The 17,161-nt window shown below is 39.7% G+C and overlaps 1 protein-coding gene across 1 annotated transcript in view; it reads left to right on the forward strand.

Annotated features, from left to right (window-relative positions):
- Window positions 1–1,333: 1,333 nt before the first annotated feature.
- phf2 (PHD finger protein 2) overlaps window positions 1,334–17,161 on the forward strand; it is a 41,456-nt gene continuing 25,628 nt past the window's right edge. The window contains exons 1-3 of the mRNA XM_085352975.1: window positions 1,334–1,650; window positions 16,582–16,667; window positions 16,799–16,913. Coding sequence (XP_085209101.1) covers window positions 1,553–1,650; window positions 16,582–16,667; window positions 16,799–16,913 — 299 coding nt within the window. The 5' untranslated portion in view covers window positions 1,334–1,552. The remainder of the gene's footprint in view (window positions 1,651–16,581; window positions 16,668–16,798; window positions 16,914–17,161) is intronic.

A 17,161-nucleotide genomic window follows, 5' to 3' on the forward strand; every position in this document is an offset into this window, starting at 1 on the left:
GACTTTGGGTGACTGCAACACCTTGATTCTTTTGTTTTCCAGCCATTCTGTTGCAGATTTGTGCTTGACATCACTGTATTGTTGCATGACTCAGCTTCAACCGAGCTTTAGGTGTTGGACAGATGGCCTCATATTTGATGCTCAAGCACCTTGGTAAACAGAGGAGTTTATGGTCAGCTCAATGTCTTCAAGGTACCCAGTTCCTGTGGCTGCACAACAAGCTCAAATCATCACCCCTCCCCACCACTGTGCTTTACAGATGGTATGCAGTATTTATGCTGATATGCTGTGTTGGGTTTTTGGGCAAACTTCTTCGCCTTGGTCTTGTCGATCCAAAGGACATTATTTCAGTAATCTTTTGGTTTCTTCAGATGCAACTTTGCAAACCAAAGCCATGTTGCCATGTTTTCTTTAGAGACAAAAGGCTTTCAGACAAGCCATAGTTGTTTGGTCTTTTTCTAAATGTAACATGTTTAACATGCTAACTGTAGCGTTTGCAGTTTCCCTGAAGATTACATGGTTTGATTGGGGGTGAATTTCTTCTCCTTTCATAGAGGTGAGGCTGCATAGAGAAAACTTTTTTTCACACCACTGTAAAATGGCTTGTTTAATACATAAAAAGGTGCAGACTGAGATTTGGTGTCATGGACAAAACCTCATGCTGGTTTATAATCAGTCAGCCAGGAAGGGCAGTGGACTTGTGAAGAATGCAACATGTGTCTGACAGGGAATCATCTGTTCTTGCAAGCTTATAGTTCAACTACCTTATTACAAAGTGACATTTGATTTCGATTCTGTTTTGCTGAGATGATGTTGAAATATTTTTATGATTGTATTATTATTATTATTATTATTATTATTATTATTAAATTCCAAATACATGAAATGTAGTAATAATAATAACAACAACAATAATAATAACAACTGTATTTATAGAGAGGATATCATGATGTACGGAAATAGTGTGTAATTTCGTAATAACAGATTATGTAATAATTAAACAATCATATCTTTCCTAATGGCGGCTAAGAACGCGGCATTTAAATTGTATTCATCGATTAACAATAAACTGTCTGGGAACAGAAAGCGTTTATTTCTCGGCATTTGAGCGTTCCACCACAGGGGAAAAAAATCCGCAAGTCCATTTTAGATCGATCTTTACGCTCATTCATCGGATCTAAAGCTGCTCCCTGACGTAACTTACATTTGTTTATTTATTTACCTCGCAGCGACATCGAGACTACATTTTCTTGTGGCTCCTAATATGAGCGCTTCGGTGCCGCGCTGTCACCAGGGGGCATGCACATAGTAATAATAACAATAATAATGCATTTGAGGAAAGCCTGCTACGACGAGCCTCCATCGTTTCTAGCTCCCCGCACAAACGCCAGCCCGGCCGCGGCGTGATGGAGCTGTGCGCTTAGGTTCATGTGTCCGGCGGGACTGCCCCTGGCTTTTTTTCTGGGGAAGATCATATTGGATCATATTGTTTGCAGGACGTTGTTCCTCCTGCAGCCCCCCCAGTCTATCCCGACGTAGTTGTGAATTGAACATGGCGACTGTACCAGTATATTGCATCTGCAGATTACCTTACGACGTGACCCAGTTTATGATCGAGTGCGATGCTTGCAAGGACTGGTTCCACGGCAGGTAAGTCTCGATTGTTCGCCGTACTGTATTTTGGGGCGGTTTGCATTTGTGGGAAACAAACAAAAATGGCGAGGTCTCGGTTGCGTTTGACAGCTTTGTGGCTCTCAGTCGCCCGTCTACATCTGAAGAGAGGCCGCTTGGAGAAGAAGAAGAAGGCGGAGTTATATATAGCCGACCGGGGTTGTGACATTTTTTCGCGAATAACACAAAACAGATTTCCCTTATTGGAATAAATACGGTGGTTAATGGGAGGATTTCGGTGTGAGCTTCGGCTATTAATTGCACTTAACGGCTCTTTAACATCCCCGCATAGCCCCAGCCTGCCTTCCCGTTGTAAGGAGCGGACGACAGCGGGGGAAGCCTCCGCAAACTCGCCGCTCATTTTTGTGACAAATGCTCGTCCTTCCAGACACGTTAAGGGCAACATTTCGTGCCTATTGCCGGGAAATATTGTCACATTCGAGTCGCTCTTCCAGTTTTCACCGGCCGTGTTAACCGAGCGCGGTGGAAAATCACGACTCGAGTCCGAGCTTCCCGAACTCAGCCCCGCAGCCTTCCTGCCAGGCGGCAGCTATGGCTGACAATAGCCCGTGCTGGATGTCCTAAGCTTCAGCAGCGGAGGGGAAATAATTATTAGTATTGGTTTGACTGGTTTGTCACTAGTGTAGACTACGACTGTTAGCTCATACGTCTCCCCGAGTATAGTGCGAAACGTATCGCCCGCCGCTGCTCATCACTTTCCCTGCTGTACACACACTGTAATGGTCTCAACCAAATCCCAGTTATCATCCTTTCGTTTTTGCCTGCTGTCGTTATATCTGTTCTTACACGAGTCTGTGTCTGGACTGGCCTTTGCTTTGGGGTGTTTAGAGCTGTTCGGCTGCTCACTGCCTGTCTTTTTGTTAACCCGTCATTTGTTAATCGCGTTTCTTTCGGTGAACAAGCCCTTCAGAGCATTGAACAGTATTTACGCGCCTGAACGTTAACCCTTTAATGTTCCTCCGCCGGCCGGCTGCCCGCTGTCTGTATCACACTGTCTAAATCATTCGAGAATTAAGGCATGGCAATAGTCCAAGACCTAGAAGCCAAACCACCAGCAAAATACATGTTGTTTCTCCCCCCGAACATCGTATTTCTGCTTGTGTTATTACCTGCATCACACATTTTCACTTACCTGTCACATTCTGTAAGTTTGTGATCCTGATAAAAAATAGAGCAACTGCATTTTTCAAACCATAAGTATATTTAAAGTGGATTTGCACACACCGTACATTGGCGCTCCAATTATTCAGGCCCCTGAGGTGGACCATCATGAGGAATAAATCAGGTTACTAACATCAGGTTCCCTTAAAAAAAATTTAACAAATGTTGGACCGAGTAATGAATTTCTTCTCAAATTAATATTAGACCACTGATAAATACTTGCATTTTAAAATAATATTCATGTACATGTTCAGCTGTTAGGAGCGGATGTGTTAAGTTCACATGTATCATCAATATAATTATGATTCACAGTCTTAGCATGAGTCCACACATGATGATGTGATGTAACAGAAACGTGAACAAAATCTAATCATTATCATCTAAGTGATCACTGAATCCTCTGGGACTTATACACATGGTGATCCATACATGTATGGGTATCACATATACATTGGCTGTTAGAGTCAGAAACAATCGTTCTACAAAGAGCTGCAGCAGCCTAGCTTTGCCATGTCTGACAACACTCTACTTTCCTACAACCTTTATGCATTCGTTTTTATATCCTGTAGTCATTTTGGTTTGGGCCACAGTTGAGTCACTGCAGTGTTCAGGACAGCGCTTTGGAGATGCTGCTTGCAGTCATGGCACCCAGCTGTTGTTGATCAGGAAACAGTTCAAACGCTAACTGCTCCTAAAACCACACTGTCTGGTTTTCACTGTACATTTCTGTTTTATCTTCATGTTAAATGAACAAAACCAAGTGAGTTAGCCTCGGACTTGTTGCATTTTTAAAATGGCAACTTCTTTTAAAAATAAAAATCAACCTTATAATCAAAGTGTCTTTATTGAGGAAGGCTGCTTTAGTCTGTTTTAGTTCATTATTAATACTCGTGGGAGCTCAGTTTACCACCTGGCTTCAGTCTCACTGCACTTATCAACCTTTGATACAAAAAGCAAGCAGCTGTTTTCAGCAAATAACCTACAATAAACCCACAATTAGTGACAAAGCTAGCTGGTGATGGCTTATCCAAAAAGCAGTAGTTGGAATATTTTTCTCAGGAGGTGGTGATCAGTTGTTAGATAAAAGGAAAAAAAAGTAAAAATAAGGATTTAGAACACGTTGTTACAGTGAAAATAACTGGTTCAGACCTCAGCTAGGTCCTTTCTGCTTAGTTTGTATGTTTGCACTCTGCCCATCCATGGATCTTCTTACCCGTGGATGTGAGCTGGACGGGTGTTCACGTAGAATAAAATAATACCAAAATTCTGAAAATGCAACATGCCCACCAGCACAGAAAAAACAACACATTGAACAGCAAAAACTATAAGCTGAAGATCGCAACTAGTGCAGCTGCCACAACAACTCTTACAGCCCTGATTTATTGATAAGAATGGCTGTAAGAGTTATATCAGGAAGTAGTTTGTGTTGTTATCATGAAATACATTTTACCACTTTGTCTGAGACACTTGTCATTGCTGTTGTAAAATCAGTTATGATCCAAAGGCTAAAATGTTTGCAGTGGTTAACATTATATATGCTGAAGCTAACATGACGTAACTAATGTTATGTCTTATAGGATTGTCAGTAGGCTGCCTGTCAGTCATCCTAACATCTCAGTCTATGTTCTGTCAGCTGAGTATAATGTTTAAACAAATGGTCTACCAACACCATGTCAGTGGCTTAAATCACATTTTAATAAATAATTATGGCTGAAATCATCTAATTCTCTTCGTACTGGCGCTGACTACAAAATGTTTGATGTTGTGACATTCTGAGTCAGCAAGACTGAAAAATGCTATACAAGGCCATTCCTTTCCAAGACAACTGATATGTTGCTTAACTACAACATTTATGTATTTAAAGTCCGTCAAATTGTAACAAAAGCTGTCTTAACCAAATATATCTGGATAATTCTTTATTAAAATACAACACGTTACTATGTATTTCAAGAGAATAGTGTTTGAACATGGCTGTGATGTGACTTGTTATCAGGTATTGGTAAATAATGTTTAAACTAATACTGTAATACATATTATATATTACCTTATTACAATTTTGAGCAATTGTTCTTCCCACTTGATGTTTGCAGTTATTTTGGCGCTGCATGAATTCACTTTATGCTTGTGGTAATTAGTAACAAAAACGTTCTTTACGTTGAATTTGTGCGTTGACCAGCAGCCACGGTGAGTTAATGCATGTGAATGAGTGAAACACTGGCATTAACCATGCTCTGCATTTTCATGGTGTAGTGAAGTTGTAAATGCGCAGAGGGAAAGTAAACAGAGGACAGCCGTCTTAACTGGCGCTATTCTATTCTACTTTAACGAACGGCTGTCAAACTGGAATAAAACCAAGCAACTGAAACCAGGTGTAACCACATTCTTCACAAAGATGTGTGGACACCAGCACTGAAGAAGCCAAGGCTAGGACTGCTAGCACTGCTGGGGTTAGCTAGCAGACAAAACTAATCTGACACTGTGTGCGTTTGCAAAGTTACACACAGCGCGAAGTGTTACATAACTGAGCGACATTTAAAACATGAATTGTTTAACAGGGAAGATAATTAGTGGTTTCATATAGCCACTAAAATGCACACAGTGTATTTGTTTGGACAATGTTGAACTTTGTCTATTTAAAGTGTGTTTAAACAAGTAGCAAAGCAATCAGCAGGAACATCCGTGACACATGTGTGTTTTTGGCCTACCAGAATTACTCCATGAGTGTATCGACAGCTCATCCAGAAGGTCAGTTACCTCAGTTAGTGTCAGTGGAGTGAAAAGACAAAAGTTCAGGTTTTAGATGTTTGGCATAAAACTAACACAGCATTTCATAAAAGAACATGGGGCGATCGTGGCTCAAAGAGTTGGCAGCTCGTCTTGTAACCGGAAGGTTCGGACAGTCTCGGTCGTTGTGTCTTTGGGCGAGACACTTCACCTGCCGCCTACTGGTGATGGCCAGGGGGGCCCATGGCACTATATGGCAGCCTCGCTTCTGTCAGTCTGCCCCAGGGCAGCTGTGGCTACAACTGTAGCTGCCTCCACCAGTATGTGAGAGTGAAGGAATAGTGGAATTGCAAAGCGCATTGCAATTCCACTATAGTGCTTTTTGAGGGCCCCAAAAAGCGCTATAAATGCAATCCATTATTATGATTATTATTAACATCATGCGAACATCCTATCAGTCATAGTGGTGGTAGTGTGATGGTCTGAAGCTGCTTCGCTGCTTCAGGATCTGGACAACTTGCCGTAACTAATAGATCCATGTGTTCTGCTCTTTACCAGAAAATCTAGAAGGAGAATGTCATCAGCTCAAGCACAACTGGGTTGTGCAGCAGGACAAAGATCCAAAATACACAGTGGCTTAGTAAAAGTCCAACTTAAGTCCTGTCGACATGCTTTGCCATGACCTTAAATAGGTCCTTTATGCTTGAAAACCCTCCAATGTGGCTGAATTAAACAAATTCTACAAAGAAAAGTGAGGCAAAGCGTTGTGAAAGACTCATTGCCAGTCAATGCAAATGCTTGATTAGAGTTCTCGCTATCAATGGTGATTAGATATATGTAAGGCATTTACTTTATCACACAGGACCTGGTAGATTTGGATATCATTTTTCCTTTAAAATGCATTTTGTATTTACTTGTGTTATCATTGTGCGCATGTTTAAATTAGTATGACAATCTTAACAAATATGGAAAGAAATCAGGAAATCATGAAAATCAGGAAATCATGTGTTTGTGTTTACAGTGGGGGAAACAGCTTTGCAAGTTTGGTCACTTACAAACAGTCTCAAATTTTATAGTAATGTCATTTTAATGGAAAGAGACAGACTAGCAACCAAACATCCAGAACAAACATGTCACGAAGTTATAAATCGATTTTCATGCAATTGAGTGAAATAAGTATTTGATCCCACAGGATTGGGTGTATGCCACATGGGGACACAGATTACAATCAATCAATCAATTACAGATACTCCTGATCTCAGCTGATGTGTATAAAGCACACCTGTCCACAGAATCAATTTCTTCCATTCCAACCTCTCCACCACCAGCTCAAGACCAAAGAGCTATCAAAGGACATCAGGGACAAGATGTAGACCTGCACGAGCCTGGAAGCACGACGCTTGGTGAGAAGGTGACAACTGCTGGTGCGATTATTTGACAGTGGAAGAAATATGAAATGACCCTCAGTCTGGAGTGCCATACAAGATCTTGCCTCATGAGGATGGACTGAAGTCTCTCGGTGCATGCAAGGCTCCCCTCACTCAAGAAGGCCCATGTACACACCTGTGAACCTGTGCCAGTGAACATTTCAATGATTCAGTGCTATGAATGAAGTGGTTAGATGAAACTAACTCAGCCCATCAGCTTTGGAAGAAGAGAAAAGCAGAGTATGATGTAAAGAACACTATACCTACTGTCAAGTGCTTTGGGGCTGTTTTTCTGCTTAGGGTACAGGATGACTTCACCGCATTAAGAAGTCAGTGGACGAGTCAATGTAGTATTCAGTCCTGGACGTGCACCTCCTTCCCTCTGCACTGAAGATGGGTCGTAGATGGGTACTACCAAGGCAATAAAGGAGTGGCTAAAGAAGAAGCACATTAAGGTCACAGAGTGGCGTAGCTAGTCTGCAGACCTCAATCCTATAGACAGTCTATGGAGGGAGTTGAAGCTTTGAGTTGCCAAGCAGCAGCCAAGCAACCTAAAGGATTTCGAGAGTCTAACGCAGGAGGAGAGCAGCGAAATCCTTCCACAGACGTGTAGAAGCCTGATGACCAACTACAAGACGTTCTTACTGTTGTTCTTGCCAACAATGTTTTTTTCACCAATTACTCAAATACCTTTTTCACTTAATGACATACAAATCATTTTATAACTTTTATGTAATGTGTTTTTTATGGATTTTTAAGCGGATATTTTGTCTCTCTCCATTCAAATAAAGCCACAATAAAAAGTAGACTGTTCATTTCTTTGTAAGTGAGCAAATTCACAAATTCAGCAGGACATCAAATAATTATTTCCCCACTTTTTAAAAAACATTTTCTGATTAGATCTTTATTGTCATTGAACACCGAGCATTGAAATGAGTTAGGAGCTTCAGCAGTCTTCAGCATAAAGTAACATTATAAATTAAAGAAAGAATGTATGGCAACTTGATAATTTAGCAATTATCTGGCAGCTTTTTGAAATCTGATGAATTAATAGCAATTACTTATTAGCCAACATGATTGTTTATACATGTACTTATCGTATTTAATCATTGCTCCCTGCCCTGGCACACACTGACTACACAGCCCTCCAATGCCCTTGAAAACCATCTCTTTCACTTTTTTTAAATGATTGAAACTTTTTAATCCTTTTTTTTGGGGGGGGGGGCATTTTGCCTTTATTGGGTAGGAACAATGGAGATAGACAGGAAAGCGGAGAGAGATAGTTGGGAAGACGCAGCGCTGGGTCAGACTCTGGTCATGTGGTAGCAGCCTGCTGACCCAGTAAGCTAAACTGGTGTCCAAATTAGGGCTGAACGATTATGGAAAATAATCTAATTGCGATTTTTTGCCCCAATATTGCAATTGCGATGTGATATGCGATTATTTTTTAAGGTCTTTGTCTTCTGTATTATTAAACAAAGACAAGCAATACATCATATAGTATGGCCAATACTATATTACATTAATTTTAAACTGTTCTTTCCTGGAAGACAGACCTCTGTTATGATGACATGAGGTGATGCATGAATTGATGACTGACATTTTTATTTAACTTCTTCAATCACAACAGTATATTTGAACATACACAATAGTTTATTTTTAGCTTACAAACATCTGAGCATAAAGTGCTGACAAGGAACCCTGGTGTAAACATTAAAATGAAAGTCAGTACAATGTGCAGATTGCAGAAATATACATAAACAAAATCAGTGGCTTTACCACACTCAGTTTTTCGACATCTGTGAACTACTAGACAGTCATTCAATTAAAAAATAATATTAAATAAATAAAACTAATAAATAAAAAATACACACATCTTACTGATCTCTGCAGTCAGTAACATTACACATAAAGTGCAAACATAATAGCAATTGTATAAACACACACACAAACACGCCTTTAAAATTTAAAGGCGTGAAATTGGACGGTCTAGTTCTGATTAGCGTCACCGCTGTCTCGGTGGAGTTTATTAAACTCGGCCGTCTGCTTCTTTTTTTTTTTTTTTTTTCTTTTTTTTTTTTTTCCTGTCCCGTTTGGCTCTTTTGCCATCAGAATTGTTGTCTAAAGGCAAAGAAAGATGCCCAACGGATTTACTTTACCAAACTGACCATCCCAGCCTTGCCGTAATGGTCCATTTGATTCACCTTTTATTGTTTATTTTATTTTCACTTACTGAATACGGGACAGACTTGACTGGGGGAAAGAAGGGGAGAAAGAAAGAGGGAAAGAGAAACAGCTGAGAAGAGGGACGGGGGAGAAGGGCAAAAGACAAAAACCAACAGAACGGGCAGAGAAAAAAAATGCATATATCAATCACCTGGATCACCTGCTGAGAAAGAAAAAAGAAAGCAAGCAGAAGAGAACAAGAGTAATAGAATAAACAACATCACAATGATATATGGGAATATGACAGTAAATACTAAATATTAAACATTATTGTGCAGCACATAAGATCAACAGAACACAGTGTGCTTTGAGGTAGGAGCCAAAAAGGGTGTAGTTTGTGGGTGTGATCACCCGTGTGTACACCTGTGAGCATGGACGCGCTTGTTTTTTGTTTTTTTTAAAAGGTTCCTTCATGTAATATGGCCGTCTGCTTCTTGCTATCTAAAATATAACCAGACACTGGTGTAAATTCTCGACTGTCTCATACTTCTGTTTAATAAGTTTTCTGTTTGACGTTTAGTCAGCTGTGTGAAAACCAAGGAGGAACCCACCCGGGGGATTAATAAAGTTTTATTTTATCTAATCTAATAACTTTAATCTCAGCCAAACCGATTTACTCACGAACAAACAAAACACTGAAAAAAAGCCCAACAATAACATTTTTAGGTTGTCTAAGTGACTTATATATTACGTTTAACCCGAGCAGCGAAACTCCGCGGTGATCTGAAAATGATGTGCCGGGAGTTGTGCCGTTATCGCAAATGCGATATATCGTTCAGCCCTAGTCCAAATGGTTGCAATTTTCCTCAGAGCAAACAAGTCTCAACACTAAAAGCAGGTTTTGATGACTTTGAGCTTTGTTTAACTTATTGAAAACATGCCCTGCAGCAAATCTGCACTTTGTTGGACGATGTTCAGTGTGACGTATTATATGGAACAAGATACAAAACCTTTTTTTGCTTATTAGATAGATGTTATCCTCACAGCGCCAGACACTTTACCTAATAAAAATATATGTTTATATATTTTGATGTACTGTAAGAAAACAGATTCTGCGAGCTGGTGATGGAGACTTGATTTCAAGAACATGCCACCTGTAAACGTTTGCTTTATGATATAACGTCTTCTTTCACAGAATGGCTTCATCAGTGCGTCCTGGCGTTGACTGTGTTAAAGCTTTAACTAAAACCATGGTTTTGGTGTGGTCATTGCTTAGAACCACAGTTGCATTATGTGTCATTCCCACACTAGCCACAGGGGAAGGCCCCCTTTGACCACACTGGGTCCTGGGGAGTTGCTGTACAATAGGTTTATATGAACTTCTTACTGCTGGATTGACTGTGGTAAAATAAATGCACTATTAAAGCTAAACAGAGAGTTCAAACAGGACTAAAGCTCACCGGCTTTACATAGCTGGATGTATGGGGACTTGCATAGTACAGAAACAGTTGTCAGCAAGTCTTGCACATAACACAAGCCGAATTCAACACATCCTGCAACTGCTTCACAATAAAAGCCTGAGGAAATTTGCTGAGCATGCAGGTGGCAGAACATTTAAAGCTGTGCTCTGTGTGGGGAGGGAGACAGAACAAAAGACATGCTGTGGAAGAGAGCCAACGATGAATGATTAAATAATTAATTAATGTTTAAATGCAGAGAGGTGTATAAACACATAGTGAGAAAGGTGACTGGAGAAGAAACACTCAATGGAATCCCCAACAGCCTAGACCAATTCCCGCATAATAAGGGAGGATTCACAGTCACCTGATCCAGCCCTAACTATATCCTCTAGCAAAAAGGAAAGTTTTAAGCCTGATCTTAAAAGTAAAGAGACAGTGTCTGTCTCCTGAATCCAAATTGGAATCTGGAAGAGTGCTCTGACAGCTGCAAGCTATGCCTATAATTCTACCGTTAAATATAGTAGGAATCACAAGTAAAGCTGCAGTCTGAGAGCAGACTGCAGCTCTAATAGGGTGATATGGATATTAAGATAAGACGGGGCCTTCCTATTCAAGACCTTGTATGTGAGGAGCAGGATTTTGAATTCAATTCTGGATTTAACAGGAAGCCAATGAAGGGAAGCCAAAACAGGAGAAATCTGCTCTCTCCTTCTAGTCCCTGTCAGGACTCTTGCTGCAGCATTTTGGATTAATTGAAGGCTTTTCAGTGAGTTTTTAGGACTTTTGATAATAATGAATTACAGTAGTTAAAGTTGGGAGTCATCTGCATAGCAGTAGAAATGTATGCTCTGCCTTCTAATAATAGTGTCTAAGGGAATTGTGTATAATGTAAACAGAATTGGTCCTAGCACTGAACCCTGTGGAACTCCATAACTAACAAATTGGAGTCTATTAGATTGCAGCGCAGTACCTGTAATACCTACAGCGTGCTCTAATCGCTCTAATAGGATATTATGGTCGACAGTATCGAACGCAGCACTGAGGTCTAGCAGGACAAGCACAGAGATGAGTCCACTGTCAGAGGCCATAAGAAGATCATTTGTAACCTTCACTAAAGCTGTTTCTGTGCTGTGATGAGCTCTGAAACCTGACTGAAACTCTCCAAATAAGCCTCTGCAGATGATCTGTTAGCTGTTTGACAACTACTCTTTCAAGGATGTTTGATATGAAAGGAAGGTTGGAGATTGGCCTATAATTAGCTAAGACTGCTGGGTCTAGAGCTACATTCTGTATTACACATAAAGTAAGATGTCCAAAAGTTTATTGGTATTAGAAGATATATAAGACTAAGACAACAGAGAGGACGCATTTTGTATTCAGAAAATGAATATCACTGGCTTTTTAAATATGTTCAGCTTGATTTCTTAAGGTTACTCTGCAACTCAGAAGAGCAAAGTGTGTAGAATGGGGATGTCAAACTAGTCTTGAACCACATACACCCTGCTTTGGTCTCATGTGGGCTGTATAAAACCCAGTAATGTTTCTGTTATTTAATTGTTTAAAACTTAATTACTTTCATCTTTTATGAATGGCCATGTGTCAGGTCCTTATCAGTAGGAAACATCCAAAATTTATGCCATTCATGCTCACGTTTTCCAATTCCAGTGTGCTGGATTGGAATCTGTGCCAGGACACCCCTCTTCAAGAGTGTAGTTCATTGTAAAGTAGCTCGCTTTTGTTTGTTATACTAAAAAAAAGTCATGACAAAATAATCATAAACGAATGTATTATTTTGTATTTCTTTATCTAACCGTCTTTTTCTTCTTACTAACCATTTAAATGCTTACACATATCACTTGTCTGGGACTTTGATAACAAGTGGCTGTAGCTCAAGAGGTAGAGCACGTTGCTTCCTAGTTGGAACATTGGTGGTTTGATCCTTGACTGCATGCCAAATATCCTTGGGCAAAATACTAACCCCAAGTGAATGTGCATGAATATCAGTTTGAAAGCATAGAAAAAAGTTCTATTGTGAAAGGGTGACTGAGGCATATTGTATTGAGTGCTCAGGTAGAGTAGAAAAGCACTTTATAAGAAGCAGCTCATATAGTATTTTACTGAACCCTATGCTCATTTCCAGTTTGCTTATTGTAGGTTTTAAGGTTGGGCAATTGGACAAATATATCGACTATCGTTGATGGGCTGCCCTGTCGTTGATAGTTTTTACAAGGGCCATTTATTTATTTATTTGTCCATGAGTAATTTTTTTGATAATGTTGGTTGAAGCCAACAGAAGCAGTCAACAGAAATAAATAATAGCGCTGTTTTAACGGCACCCTCCTCGGAGTGCACTCAAATGCAGCAGTGATTCATTTACTCAAACTCATAACAGAAAAAAGAACAGCAGTAGCCTATGTTCAGAAAAAAAGCCTTTTATTTAAATAAAAACGTATCTGTCACTCGACACACACTCGACCAAACAACAAATTAGCTAAAAATCAAAATGTCTCTTCCAGCAAACATTAAAAAAAAATCTCCAACGTAAACATAAGTCTTTTGTGCGATTTGGCGCATCTCAAATAAATAAATAAATAAATAATCCAAAAAGTAGCTACATTATTACTGAAACAAACAAGAAAAGAAGGTAAAATATTCCCTCCAAACAAAATGCATGAATTCTTTGACAGGAAATCAAGCATGTTTACTTTCTCAGGTTTTAGCAGTGTGCACAGGTGGTTAACAACATTACCAGCGGTGTTGAAGACGCGTTCTGAAAGTGTGCTTGTTGCTGGTACACGCAGATATTTTGGTGCCATGTGTGACATCAATGGGAAACGTTTTTCATTTTCCACCAAACCAGTTGATTGTCTTCTCCATCTATGACCATCTCGCTGAGATAACAGTCCATTTCTCCTCCAGTGTGCAATTTGGTAATTAGTTTGTCCATGTTTGGACTTCTGTGTTCTAAACGCACAAAGTCCATGCATGATTACATTGCTCTGCCCATCGAAAAGTCTGCGCGTGCGCGACTATATGACCTATCGTCGGCTATTGGACTGATGATTGTTGGCTGCAAAATTTTACATATTGCCCAACCTTAGTAGGTTTGTACTAAAATAGCTTTGCATTAATCACACTACACAGTAGGGGTTGATGGTGTCATCAAGCTGCGCCTGTTTTTGCGCCTGTTTTGGCCGAAAGCATTGCAGCGGCTGCAAACAATATCATCTCCAAATAATGCCGGGCGACAGTAAAAGCAAAGAGACGAAACACGTTTTGGAATATGAGAAAAGCCAAAAACTGCACTTCCTCCACTTCCCTACCTTTGATTCATTAATGCTGAAATCTCTCGCAGCTGCTCTATTCCCATGTTGTTGCAGTATATTAATGACTAACCTCGTATTGTGGATGGATTATCTCAGTTGTTCTCCTGACTGAAGTTTGGTCCGTTTACAGCATCCTGCCATGCGATTGCATTTGTCTCTAACCATCAGGAACCCTCACGTTAACTTTTATCGAGTGGAAAAAAGTTAGTGTTCATCCTCCAGCTTCACTGTGTTTATGTTATGCTAACATAGCTGTGTTGCTAGCAATCACGTAGCACAACATTATATACCAGCTAGCCCAACTTCAGTAACCCTAAAAAAGTCACTGCTGTTTATTTTTCTGTCTTCTTTTATGTTGGAAGTGATAGCAGAGCTGTACGTTTAATCTTTTCAGAAATCTCTCAGTCAGAACATGGTATGTCATGTTTAGGTGGAAACTAGCGAGCTAACTTCCTGCTAACTTCTAACTCTGTTAAATTTAATAAATTCTGTTTTCATGGATGCCTGGATGTTAAACTTAATTGTTAAACCTGGTAAAGCAGCAACGCTGATGATTTTATTAAAGATGAAAGAATGTAGACAGTTTTTAACTCTCAGTGATGCAGCAGTGTTCGTTAGACTTTGGGACCTGAAGTGGATGGCGTTTTGGACCCAGATTACTCTGCGAGACTGCGATAGCTGTCATGCTCTGACAATCCATCAATCGGTGCAGCTTCGTAGCTTAGCAAAGTCGTACTAAAACAGTTTTAGATAGATTTTTGAGCGCCATGTACCACATAGAGTCGGTTTGAGGTCAGTAAGCACAACCAGAATTCATAAATAAGGCGCACTGTCGATTTTTGAGAAAATTAAAGAATTGTAAGTGCGCCTTATAGTGCGGAAAATATGGTATATAGAAGAAAAGAATATATCACGATATATATCGTTACCGCACATGCTTCAAATTATACCTCAATATGGATTTTAGGCCATATCGCCCAGCCCTACTACACAGGAATCCTTGTTGTCTTATATTCTATATTAAGTATACACTTGACCACAGTGAGATACATACTGTGCACTGAATTGTGTGAACCTGTGGTAAAATGAAGAATGATATTGTAAGCATCAATGCTGTGCCTCACACAGGAGGGTAAAAGGTCAAAGTCAGTTTCAGAACTGCTCAAATACAGCACTCACAAAGAGATGAAAGAACTTTGGTGTAGCTCAGACCTGACCCAGGTTTAAAAATACATCCTGCTCTGTTACAATCACTTTGTAAACTGAGGCAGCAACAGGTAACATGAGTGTGAATTCAGTCTGTCACTGTGAGACGTGTCGATAATTTCCTTTGTTACTGAAAATTGTGCACTTTTCACATTTAGTATGGATTTAAAGCCACTGATGTGAAAATGTCATGAAGAGCCATGTGTCCCTCTGTCCAAACACACCCACCCACTCTTCTGTGTGACTTCAGTGGATGTGAGAGGGCCTGGTAGTAAAGCTGTGGAGCTCCCACAAAGAGTCAAAAGAATACATTGTGTAGAAACTCCCAGTTCACCGAGTTTGAGAACAGCGGCTCCAAACGGGAGGAATTTGGACTTGCAGGAGTTAGAGAGAGAAGGGAAGAGCTGCGCATCACTGTCATCATAACAAACCACACTAATGCTGTCTTGAAATATCTTTCAGTTTTGGTGATTTTTCCTTTGCTGCATTTGAGCTGCAAAACTCTTGTTTTTTTCTTCACTTCAAAAGTGCAACTTTTGCAACAGCAACAGTCATTTTCTCACGACTAGCAGTTTGCCCTTGTGCTAATTCAACCAACATTTCCTTTTACTACAGTCGTGCTACAAACCACAGAGCTACAATATAGACTGCGTCTGCATCTGTGTAGATGGATATTTATAGGCTACTGATACATGTTCCTGTCCTGAGGTCTTGATGGCCCTCTGCTGTCTGTCAGCGTAGACCATGCATCACTTCAAAGGACCATGCTGATGTTCTTTGGTTGGTGACCACGCTGGAGTGTAGATTTTTCTTTCCTCCTCTGTCACTACAAATTCTATTGTAGACGTATACAAAATCGATTTATATGCATATGCTGTTAAAGAGCCAGAAGAAAAGTTTTGAATATTTTTCAGTAATTTAGTAATCAGGTTTTTTCAAAAGGCAGCTTCAAATTTTTTACTTTTAACTGTTTTTTCACTTTTAGTCTTTTTACTGAAAAAGACGCCACCATGAGATGTCATGACCTCACATAGACCTAAGTATGTAATAGATAAATAATCAGGAATTCTGGCATTTTTTAATGTTAACATCTCATGAAATAGCAAAAAATTTCCTTTTTAATTTACTATTTATTTTATCCCGTCTTCTCTTTTTTTACAGTTGAAAACGCTGAAAGCTAAATTTGCTGCACAAGCAGTTTTTTATAATGTGGAAGAACAGACCAGTTGTTGAAATTGTACTTCATTTTTGGAATTAGGATGATTTAATCCTAATTCTTAAAATTTACATTTCCAAGATGAATAATCTACCCAAACTTTTTCCTCACAGCCATTGGCCACAGCCAATCACACTTTTACTTTAGTTCATGTGCAGAAGGCTGTTCCTCGCCATTAAAAAGTATTTCCTCTCTCATTTCAGCTGCGTCGATGTTGATGAAGACGATGCTCCAGACATCGATATTTATCACTGTCCAAACTGCGAGAAGACCCACGGCAAATCCACATGTGAGGAGTTGCACTGATTCAAATGATTGAAATTCGCTGTGGTGTGATCATTCCACATCTTCTCATTTGCTGGAACAATTTAGATTTGATTGCTGTCAAGTTCTGACTGATTCTTTCTGTTTGCTCTCTAGTGAAAAAGAAAAAGAACTGGAGCAAACATGACACAGGCCAAAGCACAGATATCAAAGCTGTTCAGAACGGCAGTCAGGTCTTCATCAAGGAGCTCCGCAGCAGAACGTTTCCGAGGTAAAAACACAGAACAACTCCTTACATGAGAACAATCGCATTACAGTTCCTTTTTTCATGTTCTTCCTCTACAGTAAGAAAACTTTAGGCCTCTGTGAATTCTTTTTTTGTATCTTTTAAATTTATTTTGGGTTACACTTTGTTAAACAGACAAAATGAAAAGTCAGTCTTGACAGTTCCATAAGGAGGGTTAGAAGTGAAACTGTGAAACCAGCTGGTCGACGTTAAGAGATGAAAAAGAAAATGAA

This window comes from Diplotaxodon limnothrissa, linkage group LG5 (assembly GCF_057381915.1).
Source record: "Diplotaxodon limnothrissa isolate DT_005_m linkage group LG5, D_limnothrissa_male_GT1.1, whole genome shotgun sequence".
Taxonomy (NCBI): domain Eukaryota; kingdom Metazoa; phylum Chordata; class Actinopteri; order Cichliformes; family Cichlidae; genus Diplotaxodon; species Diplotaxodon limnothrissa.